This window comes from Phytophthora ramorum (assembly GCF_020800215.1).
Source record: "Phytophthora ramorum isolate Pr-102 chromosome Unknown Phyram_PR-102_s0022, whole genome shotgun sequence".
Classification (NCBI taxonomy): Eukaryota; Oomycota; class Peronosporomycetes; order Peronosporales; family Peronosporaceae; genus Phytophthora; species Phytophthora ramorum.
Genome location: NW_027150668.1, coordinates 625,419 through 649,020, shown reverse-complemented (window position 1 = coordinate 649,020; position 23,602 = coordinate 625,419). Strand labels below are relative to the sequence as shown.

Sequence of the window (23,602 nt, the reverse complement as noted above, 5' to 3'; positions counted from 1 at the left end):
GTCCTCCGAGCGAGGGAACGTGCGAAAAGCCGGCAGAAGCGGTCAGCATTTGGGTCGAAATACCGACAGAAGGCGGCAGCGACAGCTCCGACAGCCCCAGCTAAGCGAGCGGTACATGCGATCCAGATCCAGGGCTCAGATCCGGAATCCGACCTCGGATCGGATGGATCGGATGCAGAAGGCGATCTGCGCCGGATCTACTTGGCCTCGGGCGAGGAGAAGTCACGCGAGGTGACGAATGCCCCGCCCCCGACAGACCCACTACGGACGAACTCGAATTCGCCGGAGAAATCACCACGTGATCCAAGATCTCAAGGTAGATTCGACGGATCGGATCACAACCGGTGTTCGCATTGTGGATCCCGTAAGCATACGGATCTCGGTTGTTGGAGACGCCTTACGTGCCAGAAGTGTGGCAAGCGAGGGCACCCTGCGGATCATTGCCTGTTTGTCTGCCGTGGATGTGGCGAGCTTCATGATATGGGCAAATGTCCGATGGAGGAGTTCTACAACCAGATCCGCCAGTGGTACAACCCGACCAAGCATGCCGGGATGTTACCAGCGATGGCAGAGAAGATGTTAAACTAGGACGCTCGTCGGTTTGGAAAGCGATACGAGCCGAGCGTTCTAGGTATTGCATTTATGCATTTGTGAACAAGCTATCGCTAGATCAAGGTAGTCAACGACCAGATCTATGCGGTAATACATGTGATCTGCACGAGGAACAAGTTGCCAAGATCTCCAGCCTGCGATCAGATGAATTTGACCGATCGGAGGTTGAAGTGTCGCTAGATCTACAGTCTGGGGAATTTCGCGGATATTGGGGCCAGCGTGACCAAGAGGAATGGTTTCGACCAACCGATGGAGAAGCTGTCACTGCGACCTCAGATCTGGATCTACCCCACGTCAGTGAATTCCGCAGATCTGGCGCCAGACCCTCTATGGACCTCCTACCCGGGGAGTCGAGGGGGTATTGGAAACACCATGCGCCGGGGAAATGGTTTCGCCAAGCGAAGCTGACTGGCAAGATCAACAATGAAAAGGCGATCTTACTCCTAGATACAGGTGCCGAGGTGTCCATTGTGGACACCACCTTTGCTCGTAAGGTTGGGTGCTATATCGACACGAGTCAGAGCCAAGAATGCGTTGGAATTGGCGAGAACGTATACACTACGGAGGGGAGAACTCGGATCAAGATCACGTTAGCCGGAGTGTTCGTGTACTTTTTCGACATCTGGGTTGGAGATTTGTCCGGACAGGAAGCCATTCTAGGCATGGATTTCATGGTCCCAGCCGGGATCAGACTGGATCTGGCCGACGGATCCATTTGTCTGCCAGATGAGGTCCAGATCCAGCTTAGCGGACGACGCCAGCTCTATAATGACAAGGTGAAGATGCTACGGCTGGATCAGCACATGCAGATCGGAGTGGGAGAAACAGTGGAGCTGCCTATACGACTGCGACTGTCCGATCGAGAGAAGCTATGGATCACTCGCGGAGATCGCTGGGTTCCAACCGTGGTCAAAGGACCAGGAAGGACACGGTACTTGCAGATCACCAACATCAGTGAAAAGGTCCTAATTCTACAAGGCGATGAGAAGGTCGGCATGTGGCTGGCTGGAGACCGCGTTCCCCGCCTGCCAGGTTTCGTTTCGGTCGGATCTCGTCGCTACATGGAGTGGCAGAATCTAGTACTCGAATCTACCGTGGAGTCGAAACCGACGCAAGAAAATTCACCGGAACTCGATCAGGGGCCCGCCGTGGAGCGTCCAACATATGTGACCCCACGAGCGATACTTCGCAGGAACCCGATCGCCCAGATCACTCTTGATCTGAGCAAGCCCGCCACTGGAGACTCGGATCCGGATGTTGTAAGATCGCAGGAAGGAGTGGAGATTGCCCAGGATATAGCGGCAGGACATGATCAAGAAGGCCCAAGTGCAGAGCATGCAACGGAGCCGACATCGGAGAGGCCAGATCAAGATCAAAGTACCCCTGATCCGGATTTAACCGCTGACCCAGCTCAAGAGGAGGAGGACAGGATAATTGATGTGGACGCAGAACTAGGCGTGGATGGCCAAGATCAAGGTAGACGCAGTCCCGCCGATCAACCGGATTCTGAGTGCCGAACCGATCGACATGGTTTACCTGCCCCACCAAAACTGCCGGAGCAACAAGACGTCGAGATCCCAGCCGAAACCGATCAGATGCGGAATGTCCCGTCTGGTTGCGTTTCCAGCGATTATGCCGATCCGACGGCGCCCATCTCGACAGATCAGCTGGACACATCAAGTGTCGGCCAGAGACCGCACGAAGATCCAGATCCAGATCGACTGGACACATCAAGTACCGGCCAAAAACGATACGAAGATCCAGATCCAGATCGGTCGATTCCGGTGGTGGAGTCGGAACTGAACCAAAAACAGGTCGTGGGGCCGCCGGAAGATGGACATAGTTATCACCACGAAGCTGGTGATCTGCTAGCAGAAGATGTGGAAGGCGAAATGGCAGTATTGCCAGAGATCACAGCTATGACGAGTGAAGTGACTATTGACGATATCCAGGTGGGTGATCCAGATCGCAGCACTCCAGATGAGATCGATCGTCTGCGGCAGATCATCTGGCGGAAGCGACACTTGTTGATAGGCAAAGGTAATGCCTTACCGCCAGCTGCTCGAGGAGTCGTATGTGATATCGATGTAGGAGGTGCTAAGCCGATCGTGCAACGGGTGCGGAAGATAGCACCGCAGTTCCGGGAGAAGGTGTCAGATCTGATCAAGGGGTTGCTGTCAGCAAAGATGATTCGACATTCGACATCGCCGTGGGCATCACCGATCGTGGTGATCATAAAAAAGAATGGGATCGACATCAGGCTGTGTATAGACTACCGACTGGTGAATGGTCTCACTCGACTAATGATCTACCCTATGCCTCTGATCAATGATCTATTAGAGGATCTGAACAAGGTGTTATGGTACTGTTCGCTGGACATGGCAAGCGGATTTTGGGTCGTGTCGATGACAGACCGAGCCCGCGCGATCTCGGCTTTCATAACTCCATTCGGCTTGTTCGAGTGGAACCGGATGCCTTTCGGACTCAAGAACGCGCCTCAGATCTATCAGCGGCTTTTGGATAATGCGTTATATGGGTTTACACGGATCCCAACCCCTGAGGAGCCAGGACTTGCTTCAGATCTTTTGAGGCTGGAGAACCGGAAGATCCAGGTCGTCCGTCAGTGTTAGGACGCAGATCCTACATCGATGACATCCTGGTAACAGCTGGATCTTGGGATCAACTGTGCTACCGGGTGGAGAATCTGCTCGAAGCGTGTGATAAATGGAACCTGTCTATAAGTGTGGTGAAGAGTTTCTGGGGTCTTCCCCGGGTGGAATACCTGGGACACCGAGTGTCCGACGATGGCATCGAAGCTAATCCGAAGGACTTGAAGACCTTGACGGATCTACCTTTTCCGGGATCACTCAGATCCATGCAGTCGTTTTTGGGCAGCCTGAATTATTACAGCCGATTTATCGAGGACTATGCGATCTATGCTGCCGTTCTATATGAATTACGCGAAGTGGAGTTCGCTGAGTTGAAGAAGCGCCCAGATCTTCGTCGGATCCTGGATCACAATTTGTCTGAACCCGATCCCAAGATCTCCCACTCAACTACTGCAACCCCGGTAATGTCAGGTGTGGATGCAGCTGACGAGAGATGGATCAGAGCATATAGGTCGTTTGCAGCGTTGAAGGACAAGATCGCCACCGCTCCAATTCTGCGCCACTTCGATCCCGATTTACTCCCAGTAGTAGTTGTCTTCGCTAGCGAATGGGCTATTTCCGCCGCCTTGATGCAGAGTCACGATCAGATCTACTATCCGGTCACTTTCGCCAGTCGGACGCTGAAGTCGAACGAGCTGAATTATAATGTGGTCGAGAAGGAAGTGTTGGCGTTGCTACGGATCTTGGATCTGAATTACAACCTTCTGGTAGGACGTGAAATCCGGATCCTAACCCGACATTCGACGTTAGCATGGTTGTTCCGATCGCCGGGGCTACAGGGACGTCTGGGTCAATGGGCAGCTCTTCTGTCGCCATGGACACTTGAAATCATGAAGTGCACCAAGGGTGAAGACGAAATCCTAGGGGCGATGGCTGCCAGTATTACACCTAGGTCCGATGTGGAAGAGGCGTTGATCGCGATCGCGCCTAAGAAAGAGCCCCGACGGCAGATCCAAGCTCCTGTACCCACGGTGAAGGCTGATGAAGAATTGTACGTGGTAAGCTTTGACGGATCGGCCCGAGTAAAACGAGGAGGAGGCGCGTACAGCGCGATCCTGTGGAAACTACCAGAATGGACCGTGCTGAAAGCCCGATCGGGTTATGCAGAAGGGATGACGGTGAATGAAGCGGAGTATAATGGTCTCTTGTTGTGTTTCGACCTCCTGGCTGAAGTGGAGCGTGGACGTCTAGTGATCTGCGGGGATTCCAACTTGGTGATCCGGCAAGTGAGAGGAGAAATTGATTGTAAGGCCCCAGGTTTGGTTCTGTTGAAACAGAAAGCTCTAGATCGAGTGCGAGAGTGGCCAGATCACGAACTGCTACATGTTAAGCGAGACTGGAATGGTTCCGCTGACAGCCTCGCCGGAGCTGCCCTTCAGCGACAGTCCGGGATCCTAGTGGACGAGGAAGACTATTCGGATTTGGTGACCCTAAACCGGTTGGACGAGATTCTAACCGTACAGCCCGAAGAATCCGTGGTCCGAGTTTCGCCGGTGACCACCCGATCTGGAATCAGATCCGGATCTAGTCCGAAGGTAATGCAGGAAGAATTGGTGAGGGAGCTCAGGATAGAGCGAATTCGTCGGGCCCAAGATGAAGAGTCATGGATCGCCGGAATGAAGAAGTATCTGGGTGGCGATGTAGCTACGTTGGCCCAGGAAGAAGCTCGATCCTACAGCAATCTGGCAATGGATTACGAGATGGATCTGGACGGATTACTCTTCTACTGTCCACCAAACCGGAAGTCTGATGAAGATCGAGATCTCGCGATGCGGTTGGTTGCACCCGAAACCCTCCATCAGGATATCCTGCACCACTACCATGCTAGTGTAGAAGGAGGCCACCAAGGGATCGGCCGCACTTACCAGCGGATCCGAGATCACTTCCACTGGAGAGGCCTGTACCGGAGCGTCCAACGGTATGTTGGGGAATGTGTAGACTGCGAGACCGGAAAAGGTCGGCCAACTATCCGAGGCGAGTCGCCAGGGAATATCCAAGCCACCTATCCGTTCCAGATCATAGCCTATGGATCACATACCTTCGCTGCCGAAATCGCATAGAGGCAACACGGAGTTGCTGATCTGGGTTGATCTGTTCACTGGCTATGTGATGGCCAAGGCCAGCTCATCCAGGACGGCTCAAACGATAGCGGAATCCTACGAAGAATGTGTGTTCCGCCGATTTGGCGCAAGCGAGGTAATTCGGCACGATCGGGAACCAGGATTTATGTCCGACTTCTTCCGAGCGTTCAACAAGATCCTAGGACAGCGTCAGAGGGCCACTATGGCTTACCGACCGCAAGCGAATGGGACGGCGGAGCGCATGGTTCAAACGATCACTCGCGCACTCAAGATGCATGTCCAGGATCTGGATCAACAGGATTGGGACGAATACGCCGAGCGGCTTACGTTTGCCCTTAACACAGCCCAAGATCGGATCCGAGGTGATACGCCTTTCTATTTGGTACATGGGTGGGATCCTAGATCTACATTAGAGGCCACGATCCCGGTGGGTAGTACCCGACGTCAAGATCGTGATCCACGCCGATGGCGCTACCGGATCCAGCGTTATTACACGCGGGTCCGAGAACAAGTCAACGAAAAGCTCCGTGAGGCGATCGCAGATCGAGCAGATTCGCATAATGACGACGTCCGACCCCACCCGATAGAAGCTGGATCTCGCGTCTGGTTATACCTGGATCGCGTGAAAGAAGGTTACGCCCGTAAGTTGGCGCACTTGTGGCACGGACCATTTCGAGTGGCAGAGAAAATCCATGAGTACGCGGTCAAGCTCGAAACTGCCGGAACGGATTACCGTTTGTTCCCGGTGGTACATGTATCGAAATTGAAGTTGGTGAAGGAATTCCCAGATCGCCCGCTCGTTCAGCTGGTTGTGGACAATATAGATCGGCTAGATTTCGATGAAGCGCTATTACCGGAAGATAGTTGGATCTCGGATCTTGGATCCGATGAATACGAAGTCGAGAAGATCACGGATCTGAGGTCCGGCAAACGTACGAGATATGGACGGATCTATCGTGAATTCTTAGTACACTGGCGTGGATATGAGGAGCCCAGCTGGATCGATGAAGCGGATCTCAACTGTGGTGCGTTGTTACATGAGTTCCTACGGGATCGCGCGAATCACAACCGATTTGGTGTGATGCAGTCTCACGAAGAGTAGTGAGGCGGGACTCGTTGGTGTGGGTTGGCCACGCCGGTGGGAAATTGAAGAAGGAACTGCAGGAAGGCTGCAGTTTTGGAGGAGTGGGATGTATGTAAACATATGAGTATGCAATCGACGAAGAATAAGTGGTGACAGCCCCGGATCGGGATCTCAAATCGGTGAATTGGGAAAGCAATATGAAGGAGTGGCTAATCAAGAGACGGAAGATCTACCTGAGCTGGCGCGTCACGCTTCCGCAGGAATCACGGAGTAGCTGGTGTAGCAGGATGCACACCGAGGAATTTGCCCGCGATGCGGGTAAGGCGGTACGCCGGGTGATCTTGAGGGGAATCACGAAAATGATTGCGCCAAGGATCTGCCTCGTTACATTCATCGAGGGCCTCCAGGAGTGTTGTCGGCTCGTCCTGTGATACCAGAGGATTAGCCAGCTTCGCGAGGCGTGAAACGACCCCAGGATACCACGTGACCTTCTCAGATCTGGTGGGGAAGTGAAGGAAGTAAATGTCCAGTAGCACATCTAGATCACACCAACCATCGCGCATAGCCAAGATCAGGAGCCAGAGTACATGCTTCCAGCGAGTTCCCGCGTGACCGCGCCGATTACTGCGACTCTTGCGATAGCGAGCCAACCATGGGTTGGCCGAGCACTTAGCCTTCGAGATCGGGAAAGAGTGTGTGCTCTCCCAGTAAGTCTGCAGATCGCGAGTCTCGTGGACTAAATACTCTCGGGCGAACTGTCCCAAGCGGCCGGCAGCAGCTGGATCAAAGGTGATAGCCTGGCCAGCGTTTTCTAAGACCTCCCAGGGACGAGTCGCCAACAGATCCCGCACGTTCTGCTCGGTGATCAGCTCTTCGCAGTATTGATCTTCTCGCAGCGGCGGCATCGCAGTCTCGTCCGTGGGGAACATCCACCCAGGTCGGATCGGAAGAGTGGGGAACAGCACAGCAATCGTGATGTCCATGATCGTGCTCTGGTTAAGAATGCGGACGATCCAAGGCTCCACATCCTGCATGTACATCACTCGACGCCGCGAACGTCCTGGGATGCAGATCGCATCCGGTCCGAACGGAGCCGCAGGTAGCGTGGTGTTGGTTGGAAGTTGGAGATCAGAAGCTGGGGAAGTAGCGTCGTGACGTGGGGATCCACCTCCATGGTCGGATCCAGGAGCAGGAGATCCACCTCCGTGATCCGATCCGGCAGGGGACCCAGGAGGATCTCCCGATCCGCCGGCACCTTGTTGGAGCGACGATCGACGAGGGGGCGTCGCGTGTTTGTGACGGCGATCTTCAGATCGGGACTGGGCCAGAGCGCGCAAGGTGTCCTGATCGAAAGCCTCGTCAGCATCCTCGGCCTCGGCTGAGTCTTCCTCATCACCTTCCACTTCAACATCACCCGACTTGTCGGACGAAGAGGATCGAGAACGGTGCTGGTTGGACCCGCTGCTACGCTCCGATTCATCCTCGGGAGGATGTTCGGGATCTTCAGAACCCTGGTCCGAGAAGGCTTGATCTTGGCCCCCATCGTCATCAATGTCGAGGGAGTCCTCTCGGCCGTCTTCATCTTCAATCGCGACCGGACGAGCCTTCTTATGAGGACGGCGAGGTGAAGATCCAGACGACGGAGATCGGCTACGCGGATGCTTAGGCGAGGCCGGATCGGCGGACCCTGGGTAGTCGTTTGACTGATTACCGGAGCCGCCGTCCGGATCCAGTACGCCTGACATCTCAGACGGGTCATGAGGCGGGGATCCGCTCCCACTGTGTTCCGGATCGGGTTGTCCACCCTGAGGAACTGAATCTGGCTCGTCCAGATCAGAACCCCGATCCGCCGGAGGGGCACCTTGATCAGGGACGTCGGCCTCAGCCTGAAGAGCGGTGTTCAGGGGAGTGGGGAGCCAGATCTCCCTGCACGTTTGCAAGACGTGGGGGCGACGCCCCGACTGCGGTGGCTACGATCGCCAAGCGTTGAAGGGCGACGTCCCTCTCGATCGTCACGGCGTTATGATCACGAGCCAAGGCCGACCTTCGGTCGCTGAGGTCAGCCAGATCATGCTGCAGACGAGATATGGTGCGGCGAGCTGCATCGAGATCCCCTCCTGTGGAAGCAAGCTGGGTGAGTTCCAGATCGACCAAACGGAGGCTTAAGCAGCTGAACGTACCCAGATCGGTTACGTGACCGTTCAAGCCGACAACCTCGCCCTGTAGGCGGGCAAGATCCTGCGTTTTCTGACCCAGATCAGCGTCCAGTTTAGCGCGGTCGGCTAGAGCGACGGCGAGTTCGGATCGAGCGAGATCTCGGTCCGAATCGGTGCGCGCTAACGCGTCCCGGAGGCGCTGGAGCTCCCCGTGGGTGGAATCACCTGCCGCAGCCGCAGCCCGTGCTTGATCTAATTGAGCGCTCCGGATCGCCGCCTCGTTCTCGATGGCATGAAGATCATCGCGTAGGCGTTCCAGAAGATCACCGGATACCCGCAACTCGTGGTTGGCGTGTTCCAAAGCGAGTTCGGCCTCATGACGCTCCTCCTGAGCAGTCTCAGCCTCGTCGCCAGCCAGCCGCATCTCGCGAGTCAGACGATCGCAATCTCCGCGATACCCATCTCGCTGACGGGAAACGTGGCGAAGTTCACGCTCGAGATCAGACACTATGGCGGCCTGCCGATCCGCTCTCTGACGAAATTGCAGAATCGGATCTGGCTGGTCACCACCCGGATCGGATCGTGACTGCAGATGAACGACTTCGTCTTGGAGGCGAGCAATCTCCTCCTGCTGACGATCGCACACTCGCTCACAGGCCCGCAGATCCTGAGTGGAACGTACGAGGGTTCGCTGTGCATGCTCCTCCCCACGGAGGGCGGTGTCTCGAGCTTCCCTTGCGATGCGAAGCTGAGATGATAGTAACGCCGCCCGCTCGGAGAGATCGTGTACCTGGCGGCGCAGCTGATCCGGGGTGGCGGCGACAGGCGATGTTGGCGGTGATTGATCTGACGGGGGCGATGGTGCCCGATGCCCGCCGGGATCCTGGCCACCCATGGAGCGTCCTGAGGCTGATCCAGAAGCAGACATGTGGCGGAAGTGTCGAGGAAGACGGGAGTACACGAAGGCGTGCCCGCAGTGATGCCGTTGTGCGGCAACAACTACGCGCAGGAGGCGGTTGTGGTGAAGTGCCTTCCGGAAAGTGCGATCGGAAATGAAATGCAGAAGTCACAGTCCCGAGACAATGACAGTTGGACAGATCCGGACTAAGATGGCGATGCCGCCAAGAAAAGGACCAGAAAGGACGAGGCGAGTGATGGGCCCCGCCATAGGTGCTAGATCCGGCGAAGTACCCAGGTGCACAGCTGTACCAAGGTCGGGATCAAGATTTAAGTGTACTCGAGGTACACCGCGGGTCGTGGAAGAATCGTTAAGGAAAGCGATGTCCAAGTCAAAGAGGGTGATGTGCAGATTGAGGAAGTGACGGCGCACCCAGATCAAGCATCGCCGATAGGAGGAAGCCTTGGGGACCGAAGCTGGCCAGATCAGGATCTGGCCCCACAGTAAAGTTCGCCCGGATCACGATCTGTTTCGACACCAAGGCAGAAGCGGATCCCGGATCTTGATCTCAGGTTCCATCCAGATCACGATCTGGCCCGGTACTAAGGCTGAGGCGGATCCCGGATCTTGATCTCGGATCCCGCCTAATAGTGGAGCATGGGATGGTGAGGTGTCGCAATCAGGTGATTACATCAAGGTACCCCGTACAGAGGACGACGGAGAGGATGGGGAGATGGTAGAAAAGACACATAGTCGGTCGTGCACCGTGGATGAGTGGATGCAGGATAGGATCAAGGATGTGATAGGACTTAACCATAAATCAGAATCGAATTTGCCCTGAACTACAAGAGTGCTTCGCCTCCGCCAAGAAACGGGAACTACATTGGCCCTACAAGGTGTTGGCAAGTCAAGGAGTAGCTGATCTAGTGGTTGTGTAAGTCTGGATAATATATTGGCCAGATCTTACCTACTCTAGTGATCTATTATCAAGTGCAGATCCCAGATCCGACGGAGTTATTACTTGGCCCGAAGATCTCTCGATTTCTCAAACCCCCAGAGCCCCCGCTATAGGAAGCGGCAAGTAACGCAAAGGAAGGAGACATCCACACCCCAAAGGCAACCCCCGGCCCCGGATCAAGTCCAGGCCGCCAGATCAGAGCTTGATTGAATCGCTCTGGATCTGGATCCATAACCGGCAGCAGAGCGAAGACTTCCGCGCTGCTCCACCCCATCCCCGCGTCCCGCCAGGACGGTCAAGAAACACATAACCACATCTCTTCGGAGCGCCGAGAGAGCAGATCCAGCCCACCAACGGGTACACAAGGTGAGAAGTTCAGCAGATCACGGATCATCGGGGGACCCCCTCCGTTAGTTGGTGTCTGGGCACTGTTGGGAAGCCGGATCCAGTCTTAACCAGATTTTGACGGATCCCGCTACACCACATCTGTAAGGTAGCAATAGGATAGCGGTATAACTCTCAATAAAGTCAATTGAGAAAGCAAAAGAGGTTTATTCACCCTAACATTTCAAGTGTGGGTACAAGTGATCATGGCCAACAACTCGACAAGCGGCTCGTTTCACAGGCTCGTCTTCCCAAAGGACACCAACCAATTTGGGGTGTGGAAGGATCTGATCGTCGGTCACCTGCGACAGAAAAGTGCAGCGATGCGCCGCGAGGCCATCGTCAAGGGCCTAGCCGAGCCAGCTTTTGGGTTCGAGGATTTGCTGCGAACCAACTGCGAGATCCCTCGTCTGTAACGGGCCAGGTGAGTGCCCGTCACTAGCTTACACGTAGCGGTGAGGAAGCGTCCAATAAGCTCAGGTATACTGAGACCAAGTGTTTAGTCTAGGGTAAAATCAACTCTGGTTTATTATTGGGACCGGGGTGGGTGGCCCTCGGATTCATGTGAACCACTCAAATGCAGGTTGACACCTGATTGGTCGAAATGGGTCTGGCTCCCCACTTTCAACCAATCGCAGGATGACAACGAGGCACACGCTAGCCGCGTGCCTTTGTACCTACTTTGTAGATCTATCTATATAGATCTACCTACATATGTAAATGGGAGGGGCCCATTACATCACCCCCCTCTTAAGGTTGCACTCACGCTCCGTGAGTGCGAGCAAAGAAAACTGAAAGAAAAGAAAATTGGGAAACGGCGAGAACGCGGCGTCAACGGGATGGTCTCGACGGCGACGAGCAGCAACCTCTGCGAACCGCAGAGGCACAATCAGAATTGCGCGATCGGAGATAAGATGGAGCGACAGACCGACACGAGCGCAGGGACTCCTGCAGATGGAACACGCGCGAGCAACTCGGCAGCGGAGATAGCACGGGCAACACCTATGGCGGCGATCGTGGAGGACCCGCCGCTGGAACTCACCCAGCGGACACGCGCGATGGACCGGGAGCTCAAGCCTTGGGCGTTGTACGATTTGTCGGGAGCGAAGTCTCCAGGATCCCTGGAGGAGATGACGGGCTACTTCCGCCGATTTCGTGCGCTGCGGGGGAAGTCGCTGACGGGTGTCTCGCACGATGCGCTGCAGCGGTCGTGGTGTGCAATGATCGTCCGGTGGAACCGGATGCATCAGGAGGGGAGCAACTTCGTCGCCTGGCTCACCAGTCGCGAGGAGGTCGTCAGTGAACACTCTCTCAGCGAGCTGAGAGCACGCGTCTGCAAGAACGCCTGGGAGTCCGACCATGATTGTTACGTCCACGTGCGCGAAGGCTGCACGTCGTGCGAGAGTTCCGAGCGTTTGTCCGAGGAAGAATGGCTGCGTCGCGTCACTGAGCATCCGCTCAGCGAAAGTGAACAGTCGTGGATCGCCAAATATCGCCGCACGCCCTCCGAGGTGGCCCAGTCTACTAATCGCGGCGTCGGACGCCGCGGGGATACTCAGCGGAGTCCTCCGCCGCCACGGGGACGTGCACGCCAGCGATCGCGTTCTCGTTCGCCGCAGGACCGTCTGTCGCGTCGTTCTCGTTCACCGCAGGACCGGCTGTGGCGTCGTTCTCGTTCACGGTCGTATTCTCGTATTCGCGGACAACGTCCGGGACATCCCGGAGGAGTGCGGAGCGAGGATCCCACGTATTTTCGTCCAGAGGGAACTCGAGCCAGCGTACTTGGTAACGTCGCGCGGTCGAAACCGCGTGCTTGGAGCGCGTACACGTACGGGTATGGGCATACGTACGAGGTGGATCCTCGTGCTCCACAATACGGTCCACGATCCAGCGGATATCACCAGCCGAGTCTACAATCGGCGGGGGACCTTCGCGACGATAGAGCTCGCGTCCTGGTCGCCCAGGATGACGTGGACGAGGCAGTGAATTGGGCGCGGGATGCTCAGCTTGATGCTGAGGCGGCGGAGGAGCGGGCTCGTCGGGCGGAGGGTGCAGCAGCGGCTGCTCGCCAAACGAGTGCGGAACTGCGGCAACGGACGCGGGAGCTGGAAAGGCGCGTGTTCGGGGCGCCGCAGACGGCAGCACGTCCGCGCGAGCGGACGGATGGCTCGGATGGCTCGATGGCAAGGCGGGCACGTCGGGAGGGACGTCCTGTTCATGTTGCGCCGGCGGATGCTCCGGGGCCGACGGGATTGTAGCTGCGTGGTATTTCTTGAGTCGCCCGACGTAGAACGTCGGGTGTAGTCGTAGGGAAGATGGTATGTCCAGTGTGTAGGCATCACCGATTACCTTCGTAACCCCGAAGGGACCAATAAAGTGCGGCGCGAGTTAGATCGCGCAAAGATTCGGTACAGCCGAAGAGCGTATGCCGTCTGTCGACAGGAGCACGCGATCTCCTGTCGTAAATGTAGCCACGTTCTTGCGCCCACGCTTGTCGGCGTTCTCCTTCTGCTTATCCACTGCTTCTTGCAGTGCATCTCGTACAAATCGGGTGACCGATTGTCGCTGCAGCACGAACTCAGAGACGGCCGCATCATCGACTGGACGCGCCGGAGGCTTCGGCGCGTAGTTAGCTGCGACGGGATCGGTAGCCGGGCCAGGGTTGATTAACGTGCGCGCAGTCCAATCTGTCAGTGAAGACACCGCGTTGTTCGGCGTCGGAAGGGTCCGTCTCGACTTCGCGCGGGTGACTGCATTCAGCGTCACGGACTGGTGGGCTGCACTCGACAAGGGAGCTGGTGGTGGTGGTGTGCCATCCGTGCTCACCACTGGTAATACCGGTATCGGTATCGGTGTGTCTGTGTTCGTACTACCAGCACCATCATTTCCTTCCCCACCCAGAGTGGAGACACGAGGCATCGTGGGGAGGCCCACGGCGAGCAGAGCGGGAACGCGCGGGTGCCGCGCGTTATTTACAAAAAAGGGGGTCAGACCCGTCGATGCGTGTTCCGCGTTGTTTAGCACAAACTCGGCAAGCGGCAAAAAGGAGCTCCAGCTAGTGAACGAAGTCGCGTAACTTCGAAGGACATCTTCGAGGACTCGGTTGACCCGCTCCGTTTGACCATCCGTCTCCGGATGCGCCGCCGTTGACATGAGCAGCTTCGTTCCCAGAAGTTGGAAGAGACTCGACCAGAATGCCGACGTGAACCGCGGATCGCGGTCAGAGACGATCGATTCAGGTAAGCCGTGGTGTCGAAAGACCGCGTCAACGAAATGCACCGCGGACTCAGCCGCGGTGATCGTGTCGGACACCGGAATGAGATGCACCATCTTGCTGAACCTATCCACAAACACCAAGACGCCAGTCCGACCGTCGGCATCGGGTGGAAGCCCGAAGATGAAGTCCATCGACACTGAGCGCCACGCCTCAGTTGCAATCGGCAGGGGTCGCAGGGGAGCCTGCGACGACTTTGACGGCTTCACGCGCTGGCAAATCTCACAAGTACGGACCCACTTGCGCACCCATTTGTACATGTGGGGCCAGTAGAAGTCGCGGGATACTGCCGCGAACGTCTTTTCGCGGCCCAAGTGACCACCGACAGGGCTGTCGTGGAACTCGTGGATGATCCGAGCGCGCAGATCATCGTCGTTCGGGATGGCGATGCGGGGAGCATCGAATCGATCGATGCTGTACGTCAGCAGATCGCCGTCGAGTTGATATCGGTTAATCTGATTGCGCGTGTTGTTCGGCAGCGCGCGGAGTGTTTTATCACTGGGGGAAAGAAGATGTGCGAGGATGGCGGCATATACTGCGTCGTCGTTGTACGCAACGACGATTTCTTCGCGTAGCGGCATTTCTGGAGTCACGTTCATCAGGTTGACACCTGATGTCAAGCACATCGCACAGTGATCTTCGTCATCCTCGTCTTCGTCAATCACTTGACGACCCCGCGTTGCTCGTGGATCATAGTCTGGACGCCGAGACAGAGCATCGGCGAGGATATTGTTCTTGCCGGGCTTGTAGTGCACGACGAAGTTGTACTCAGCGAACGACGAACGACAACCATCGTGCCATGCGTTGAGACAGATGTGGGGACTTCATCGCTGTGCGCAGCGATGCGTGATCCGTGTACACCGCGAACGTCTGTTCTCCGAGCAGATACACTCTGAATTTGATCAGAGCGTATCGCATCGCAAGAAGTTCCTTATCGTGGACGGGATAGTTGCGTTCGGCCGGCTTCATCTGTCGTGATTGATAACTCACGACTCGTTCGCAGCCTTCGTTGTCAAACTGCATGAGCGCGCACCCGATAGCAAAGTCGCTAGCGTCGCAGACGACGTGGAACGGTTTCGCGTCATCTGGGAGCATCAGTATTGGCGCCGAGGCCAAGCTCTTCTTCACCGAGTCGAAGGCTACTTGATGCTCGGGGCGCCACGACCACGTGGCGTCTTTCTTCAACAGCGACGACAGTGGCTGTATCAAGCCGGCATATCCCTTCGTATACTTGTGCAAGTAGTTAGCGAGGCCCAACCACTGACGCAGCCCAGTGGGGTTTGATGGTGGTGGCCACGAGCAAATAGACGACACTTTTTCCGGGTCAGCACGGACTCCGTTTTTGCTTACGTAGCACCCAAGCACCGGAATTTCCGGCGCGCAGAAGACACACTTCTTGAGATTCGCGTAGAGCTTGTTCTCTCTCATCACTTGAAAGACCTGCCTCAAGTGACGCAGATGCACGTCGATCGCGCTGAGACCCTCTTCAGCGTGACTGTGCACAAAAATGTCATCGAAGTAACTCGGAGCGAAGTCACGAAGCGGGCGTAGCACATGGGACACCATGCGATTAAATGTGGCTGGTGCGTTCTTCAGACCTTGGGGCATCACGAGCCACTCCCAGAGCATACCGCTGGGCGTACTGACTGCCGTGAGAGGTACATCGCTCTCTCTCATGAGGATCTGATAGAAGCCATCGGTCAAGTCGATGGCACTGTAAATGACGCTGCCCGACATGGAGTCCAGTACCATGTCCTTCCGCGGGATCGGTGTCTGCGCCGGGATGGTGGCATCGTTCAACTTGTTAAAGGCGTGTACGATGCGCCACCCGCCAGTAGCCTTCTTCACACAGAAGGTCGGGCTCGAGTGAGGCGAGATGCTCTCACGGACGTGACCGGCTTGGCGGCGGCCTTCGAAGAAGTCGTCAATGGCCTTGACTCACGCGACAGTGGCCACTGCCGCGTCACGCAGTACTTCGATCCAGGCACGAGGTCAATCTCGTGGCGCACTCCGCGATCCGATGGCAGCTCCGCAGGGATCTTGTCTGGGAAGACGTCGGCGAACTCGCGAGCTGTCTCGTAGACCGGATTGCCGGACGCCTTCAGTGATTCCCACGACTGCGCAGCGAAGCGCTCCTCGCGCGCTGACTTTGGTTCAGCGCTTTTCGGGCGCGACGACGTGTCATCATGGGCAATTGCGTTCGTCTCGTCAGACACTGGGTTGGCATCGGTGATCAGGCACACTTGCTCGATGTCACCAGCCTTGAGATCCCGGAGGAAGCTCTTCCAGGAGAGACCTGGCAGGTCCGTGATGGACTTGGCGTCGCGAGGTGGACTCGCGACCTTGATCATTCGAGCGTGGTTGGGAACACCTCCCACATATTCGACTGCACAGACCGACTCGATTGGTGGCGTCGTGAGTTCCACTGGACTGCGGCGCGGCTTCAAACGTCTCCGCAACCGTCGGGATGTCTTCGTGCGTCTCGAGCCCCTGCTCAAGACCGATATTTCGCTGTCGCCGGACGATACTTCACCCTCCTCTAGGCGCGAGAGGCCATGCTCGACCGCGCCGCTCATACGCGGGAGCAGCTCCTGCTCGACCGCGGTATCGTCATACGGGAGCCCCTGCTCGACCGCCTCGTTGGCATGCGGGAGCCCCTGCTCGACCGCCTCAAAGTCATACGGGAGCCCCTGCTCGACCGTCGTGCTTGTCGCTGGGAGCGCCGTGCGCTCCGCCGTCTTGTTCCTCGTCCGCGGGAGCCGCGGATGCTCAACCGCTCGCCTCGCGCGCCCGTAACCGAACGGGTGTTCGACGCTGTCGTCATCAGTCAGCAGTACTGCGCAAGTCGTGCAGAGAGGGCCATCGCTCGCTCTGCGCACAACGTGCGTCGTGGACGTCCCGTCCACGACTGTGACATGGGGCCAGTCTCTTGGTGCCACCAAGAGGTGCGTGAAGACTTCGCTCACATCGAAGTCGCGTCGCCGTTTGACTGACCGGGCTAACCAGTCGATCTGGGGCTGATACCGGGACAGCCATGGTATACCCAGGATACAGTCAAACGCGTAGTTCATCTCAAACACAATGAAGTTGTCATTGCTGCGGAAGCCGTCGAACGTATACGGCAACGAGACTTCTCGTCGCGCGACACGCAACGGCTTTCCATCCGCAAGCTTGACAACGACATCACCAGGCACATCACGCACGGGAACACCCGCGGGTAGGATCGACAGGCATGAAGCGCGGAAGAAATTGTTCGTCGCTCCTGAATCCAGGAGCGCGCGGAGTGGTCGTCGGGCACCGGCGACATAAAGGCTGCCAATAATCAGCCTCGAGTCGCCACTAGCAGTGGTGGCATTAAAGTGTGCATAGAGCACAGGGGGGCTAGGAGGTCGGGCTGCCGCCGGGGGACCCGGACCTCCGTTCCAGCCAGTAGGTCGCCCCGCACCTACTGGTCCCGGCCGTTTTTTGGCTGTGCGGCCGGAATCCTCTCGTCGGGCGTGACGTGCTTCATGTGGGCGAGGATCGGAGCTGGCTCGCGGCACACCGCCGCGCGATGACCAGGCTTTCCGCAGCGGAAACAATTCAGCGAGAGGTCATTCTGACCACCGCGGCCTCTCCCGGAGGACGACCACCGTCGATTCTGCGAAGCCACGATCGCATCGATCTCCATTGGCTCGGGTACCGACACCCGAGTCTGCGCAGGCATCGTCTTGGCGTATGACGACGTCACCAGGTAGTCCTCGCGTAGCGCGAGAGCGAAGGCTTCTTCCAACGTGGCAGGCTCGGCGCGCGTGAGACAGTACCGCGTCATACCTTCGCACATACCAAACACAAAGACATGGACTTGGGAAGCCATGTCGATCGGCTTCGTGACGATACACGATGCAAGGTGTCGCGTTCTCTGGACGTAGTCGCGCATGGCCATCTTGCCTTGCTTTAGGGCGAAGAATGTAGCTCGAACGCGCGACTCATCCTGTGGTGGTTCGAAGGCGAGACGCAGGTCGCTCTGGAGTGCCTCCAGAGTCGGGAACGCGTACTGGTCGACGACAAGTTTGCCGAGTGCCCATTCTTTGGCCTTTCCGGACAAACGGGAAAGCAAGAAGTTCACCTTGGCTGACGGCGCCTCGATTAGCCTCGAGGCGATCGCGATGTCGATCTCTCTGAACCAGCGATTCAGAGGTAGTCGATCAGGACCCTCGCCAGAATAGGAGGATATCTCCATCTTGACGGCATTGTTCCTGGACGCATGCGAGGGAGTTGATACTCGCCGTTTTGCTTCGGCAAGCTCGCGGTCCATGAACTCTTGGATGGCTTGGCGCTGTTGGTCGGGGGTCGCTGAGCTCAGCAGCGACGTGACGACGGTTTCTCCGGACACCGCCGCGAGGCGGTGCAACGCTTGCCACTCGATAGACGTGAGATGGGGGAAGGCCGCGTGTTCCAGGGTCATCACTGGAGGTCCGGCGGGCTGGTCTTCACTCATCTCGAACTTGGTCATGGGAAGGACTACAAAGTGCTACCAGGTGTAACGGGCCAGGTGAGTGCCCGTCACTAGCTACACGTAGCGGTGAGGAAGCGTCCAATAAGCTCAGGTATACTGAGACCAAGTGTTTAGTCTAGGGTAAAATCAACTCTGGTTTATTATTGGGACCGGGGCGGGTGGCCCTCGGATTCATGTGAACCACTCAAATGCAGGTTGACACCTGATTGGTCGAAATGGGTTTGGCTCCCCACTTTCAACCAATCGCAGGATGACAACGAGGCACACGCTAGCCGCGTGCCTTTGTACCTACTTTGTAGATCTACCTATATAGATCTACCTACATATGTAAATGGGAGGGGCCCATTACAAAATGTAACTTAGACCAGTACAACATCACGGCAATTAGAGCAAATCTTCTGCAGATCCGTACTATCTGTGCAAAGTAAATCGCTGCACGCAGTTCTCCCTTTGACGGGGAACTCTGTACAACCTTTTGTAGCCAGTCGAAAATGTAGCCATTACACATGCCCTGTAATGGCTACAAGGTATCTGACAATGGCTACACCTTCGACTAGTCGCGACTTGGCACACGATACCTACTCGACAGACGGTTATTTCGAGCCGAAAAATAGGTTCAGGTACAAGTGTAAGATAGTTTTTGTGCCATGTTCACGCAGGTAAACTATAAATCTAGTCATCGACGCAACGCCACCAGCCACACAGGTGCTGAGAGGGTGTGAGGTCCTCCCAAGTTGGGAGAAAACTAGCGTCATGTGCTCATCTTCCACCGCCACGGAGACCGCATTCCCATGCTCACTTCCATCGGGACGAAGGTGCAGGCCACGCAGCAGGAGAGAGATGCCTGGACCTCTAAAGTGGACACACAACCGAGCCTCTCGAGTTGCTGGAACAGACCGTCCAGTCTGTAGACGCCGAGGCCACGCTGCCGCCGACCCTAAACGCAAAAGAGTTTCGAGTGCATGACAGGCAAAGGCCACGCTGAAGGTGCGATATGGACCGCTCGTAGACGACACCATCCAGACGGACGACGTCTGCGCGCTGTCTAGTGTACCGCGCACCATTGAGTCAGTGCAGTAGGCTTCTTCGAAGCAGAAGGATTCGTAGTTCTACGCGCAACGTGCTGGCGACCATGCACCCGCTGCAAATGTTCAACGAGGTCGAGTTCATTGCGCATGACGACGTGGTGTAGCTTAGGAGCAAGATCGAGCGAGGTACCACCGCAAGGGCCTTTGCCACGGCGCACACAAGGACGGCGTGAAGGAGGTGTGCGGCTTCGTCAAGTCCGTAGTGGACAACAAGCAGCCAGCCAAGCTCTCCTTCTTCTCGGCGCAGGACACCTCGGTCGTGGCCCTGCTGGGCCCGTTGCGATTGATGTGCAGTACGACACCATGCTGGCGTTCGCGGTGCTCGAATTCCTGCCTAAACGGAGCGGCTGATAGCCAATGAGTGTGTATTACTACTTCCTGGGTGTCATCAAAGTCGCCCAGGTGTGGTGTGTAACTAGTGGAGTACGCGGTGTCTTGGAGGCGCCATCAACCGGTTTAGTCTTGTATTTCGCGAGGATGTGGTGCCTTTGTACTTCTAGTCCTTTCACCACGCTCCCATTTCGCCGTCGTCGTCCCCACTGTTCTTCTTCGCCTTCGGTTTGGCCTTGGCGTTCATTGAGCTTCTCCTTTTCTGGAATGTGCTCAAACGCGTTGCCTTGGCCACCTATTCCTTGGCTTTGCAGCTTGCAGTTGCTCTCCACCACCCTGGAGGATCCAGCCACCACGCACTCGGGAACCGTGGCCTCTTTGTCCTTGTCTCCAGTATATTTCCCTGCTGCCTTATCACCTCCATTTTGCTTAAGCTGCCACAGCTCCAAGTTCTTGGCCTTGATGCCTTTCACAAGCGACTCGAAGCGCCAGAACTCGCTCTCAACGTACAAGTCTAGAGCACTCTCCGTCTGGGCGTGCATGAGAGCACCCTCAACGGACGTGACCGAAGTTTGAGAAGAATACGCCGTCTACCAGGATCGGGGTGTCACTCTGGCAACGGGCGTACACCGGGTCTTAAGACATCCTCATCTGAGACCGTGGTCGAGGTGCTGCTTGATCCAGTCGCCAAACGGTACATGTAGCCGAAAAGGTGGGGGCGGCGCAGCGAGCGGTGGTGGAGATTCTGAGCAAGGCCGAGTAAATGGAGGGGGACAAGGACAGGAAGTAAGAGACACATTTTGGGAAGCAAGTGAAAGTAAATTAATGACACGGATGAACCGGAAAAACTAAGCGATGCCTTCAATCAAAGAGCTTGCGGCTGAGCAAGTAGCCTGAGAGCAGCAGGAACAGGGCCATGCCATAGACAATCATCTTTGCGATGATCCTGCACGCCACCACGTCTGCAGATTGAAGCTCACCATGTTTAATGTGGCGCTGGGCCAGCACCGCTGCCATCTCGCGCGCCTGACGCTCGCCTGGCTCGCGCTGCTCCGTCACGACTTCCGCGTGAGCGTGGCGACGGCGAAGCGCCTCCCGCAGAGGTTCCTGGTGCCACTCAGGAAGAAGCACCGGCACCGGAGGCGGCACTTCTTCATCCCCACCAACGACCTCATCGGTCTTTTCCTCTTCTTCATCATTTCCGAAAGCGTGCGCAATGCCAGCATCAGCAATGGCTGCGGCGTCGTCGTCCCCAGTCGTCTCCGGCACCACCAAACTGGCCACGTACTCGGCCTCATCGCGCCGACGCTGCGTTTCCACACGCTCCTTTTCCTCTTCGTCCGCCGCGACGACATCAAGCACGCGTTGAATCTCGCTGAGCATCGACGGGTCGACACCCATCTTAAGCAGCACTTCCTTCTCTATGCGAGCTGAACGGTAGGCGCTGCTCTTCTCTGCTGGCGACGATATCGACACTCGGCGTCGCGAGGCTAGTCGCACTGGAGATGACGACGCCATGGGCCCGTCCATCGACGCGCCAGGCGTGTACATTCCTGTCATGGGCGTCCCGGGGGCCGACGACAACATGGACTCCGTGTCGAAGCTCCACCGCGTGTCGGCCATCGAGGACGTAGGCGAGTATGGATCCTTCTCATCCAGCTCCCGGTCAGCCTCCATTTCGTGGTGCGGCACCTGCTCCTGTTCCTGTTCCTCCATCACGTGCACTTCCTCCTCCTGCTGCTGTTGTGTACTTTGACTCCGTTTCTCCTCACTCTCAAGAGCGTGCAAGAGGTTGGTCGCCAACTCCGCCAAGAAAATGGAGGCTTCAGGCGATGCCGCCATCTCCGTGGCGCTGCTAAGACACTCGCCGGTGCTGGAGATGATGCGACGTCCGTCGTCGCTGGCGAAGAAGTCCACAACGGACTGCAGCGTCTGGAACAGCTGCTGCGTAGCCGCCTTGGTCTCTGGTGTGTTGAGCGCCTGTGCCACCTTGGCCACCGTCGCCACACTGTTCAGCACCACGTCTCGGCCGCTGCGGGAGCTGGCGGCGCGCACGAACTCCTGCTGCAGCTGCTTGGTACTGGCCCCCAGCTGCTGGCCGCGCTCGGCCCCGAACACACCGAGCGCGTTGGTCAGCGCCGTGGCCAGCAGCCGCGTCAGGTCGCGCGCGCGCTGCGGCGTGAGCGTCTTGAGGCGGTCCCATAGGAGGAAGCTCAGCACGACTGGGTTGGCCACGGAGCCCGCGAGCCGCGAGGCCACGGGATTCACCACCGACTCGTCCACTTTGGTCGTCGCCCACCTACAGAGAAGACAAGACAACGTGAGCTAGAGTACGCGCATCATACTGCGAGATAGAGCAGCGCACCGCACGGCGTCCAGCATCTTGGGGCGATCGATGGGACAATGAGCAGCTCCTGCCCAAGTGACTTTGTGACGCAGCGTCGCTTCGAAATTTTGCCGTCTCGTCTGCAGAATCCTGTGAGGTGCGATAAGTCTGGCATATCGCATAGGTTAGTCTGTTGGCAGCGTTTTCTCACGGCTGTACCCATTTCGATACTGGAGATGGCGACGCGCGGGGTGAACGGCGCGGCGAGTGGCACGCTGAACGAGCGCTTCATCAAGTGCGCGGGCTGCCGCGTGAACGTACCCAAGGAAGACATGCTGGCGCTGGGCAAGTGCACAGTGTGCGGGCGGCCGTACGAGGCCGCGGTTACGCCGGACGGCAGAGGCATCGAGGTGGCGACTGTGGCTTTCGATGGCGTCGGCGCCGCGCCGGTGGAAGACAAGAAGCCCACGCGGAAACGCTGGGCAGTGCTCACGTCCAAGCGAGGGAGGAGCTACTACCACAACACGGAGACGGGCGAGGACCGATGGGATAAACCTGCGGACTTGGACGCGGACGCAGCCGAGGACGCCTTCGGTGGGGATAGCTACAGTGACTTGCAATGATGGAGGAGGAGTTCTAACTGGTTGATTGGGTGCTGCAGTGCCGTTCAAGAACGATGCAGTAAAGAAGGCGGTGCTGCGTGAGCAGATGAAGATGGAGGCCACCAAGATGGGTGTACCCATGGAGGTGGTGGCCGCCACGCAGCAGCAGCTCCAGGACGAGGACGAGGTCGACGACCCTTTTGCCAAGATGGTGGACCGCGGTGGGAAGGCGAAGCGCCCGACGCGAGTTGACAGCCCCAAGCACACAACTGCAGCACCAGTTGAAGCGGAGGAGGAGGAGGCAACACAGCAAGACGCAGAAGCAGCGAAGGCTGGTGGATCGTGCGTCGTCATGTGATCGTCTCACTTCAACGTAGCTGGTGGACATATCGTCCACGATCGTCCACTTGGCGAAACGCGTACCCCTTGATGTAACCGTACCTAACCCAATCTATTTTTACCCAATTAGCGTGCGATTTAGCCAATCGTTCGGTTGCGATAAGAAGGTTGGCGTTACTCCACGTTCTGCGGCGTCTTGTGCACGCCGGGCGCCCTGCTTTTCCGCTCCATCTCTCCGTCCACGCTGCGCTGGACGCCGCCGCGCTCTTTATCTCCTTCTCCACTTAGTACTCTCCACTTAGA

General features: G+C 57.0%; 3 protein-coding genes across 3 annotated transcripts; 1 reads left to right on the top strand and 2 right to left on the bottom strand.

Moving 5' to 3' along the window:
- Positions 1–20,073: 20,073 nt before the first annotated feature.
- Positions 20,074–20,574, bottom strand: KRP23_14809 (uncharacterized protein; the record flags this gene model as incomplete). The annotated part of the gene is made up of 1 exon (XM_067885676.1): positions 20,074–20,574. The coding sequence occupies one exon, from the start codon at positions 20,572–20,574 to the stop codon at positions 20,074–20,076; it is 501 nt and encodes a 166-aa protein (XP_067737322.1).
- Positions 20,575–20,893: 319 nt separating this feature from the next.
- KRP23_14808 (uncharacterized protein) lies at positions 20,894–22,414 on the bottom strand (the record flags this gene model as incomplete). The annotated part of the gene is made up of 2 exons (XM_067885675.1): positions 20,894–22,331; positions 22,398–22,414. 2 exons carry the CDS (start codon positions 22,412–22,414, stop codon positions 20,894–20,896), a joined length of 1,455 nt encoding a protein of 484 aa, XP_067737321.1.
- Positions 22,415–22,594: 180 nt separating this feature from the next.
- On the top strand, positions 22,595–23,318 carry KRP23_14807 (uncharacterized protein; the record flags this gene model as incomplete). The annotated part of the gene is made up of 2 exons (XM_067885674.1): positions 22,595–22,952; positions 23,020–23,318. 2 exons carry the CDS (start codon positions 22,595–22,597, stop codon positions 23,316–23,318), a joined length of 657 nt encoding a protein of 218 aa, XP_067737320.1.
- Positions 23,319–23,602: the final 284 nt, after the last annotated feature.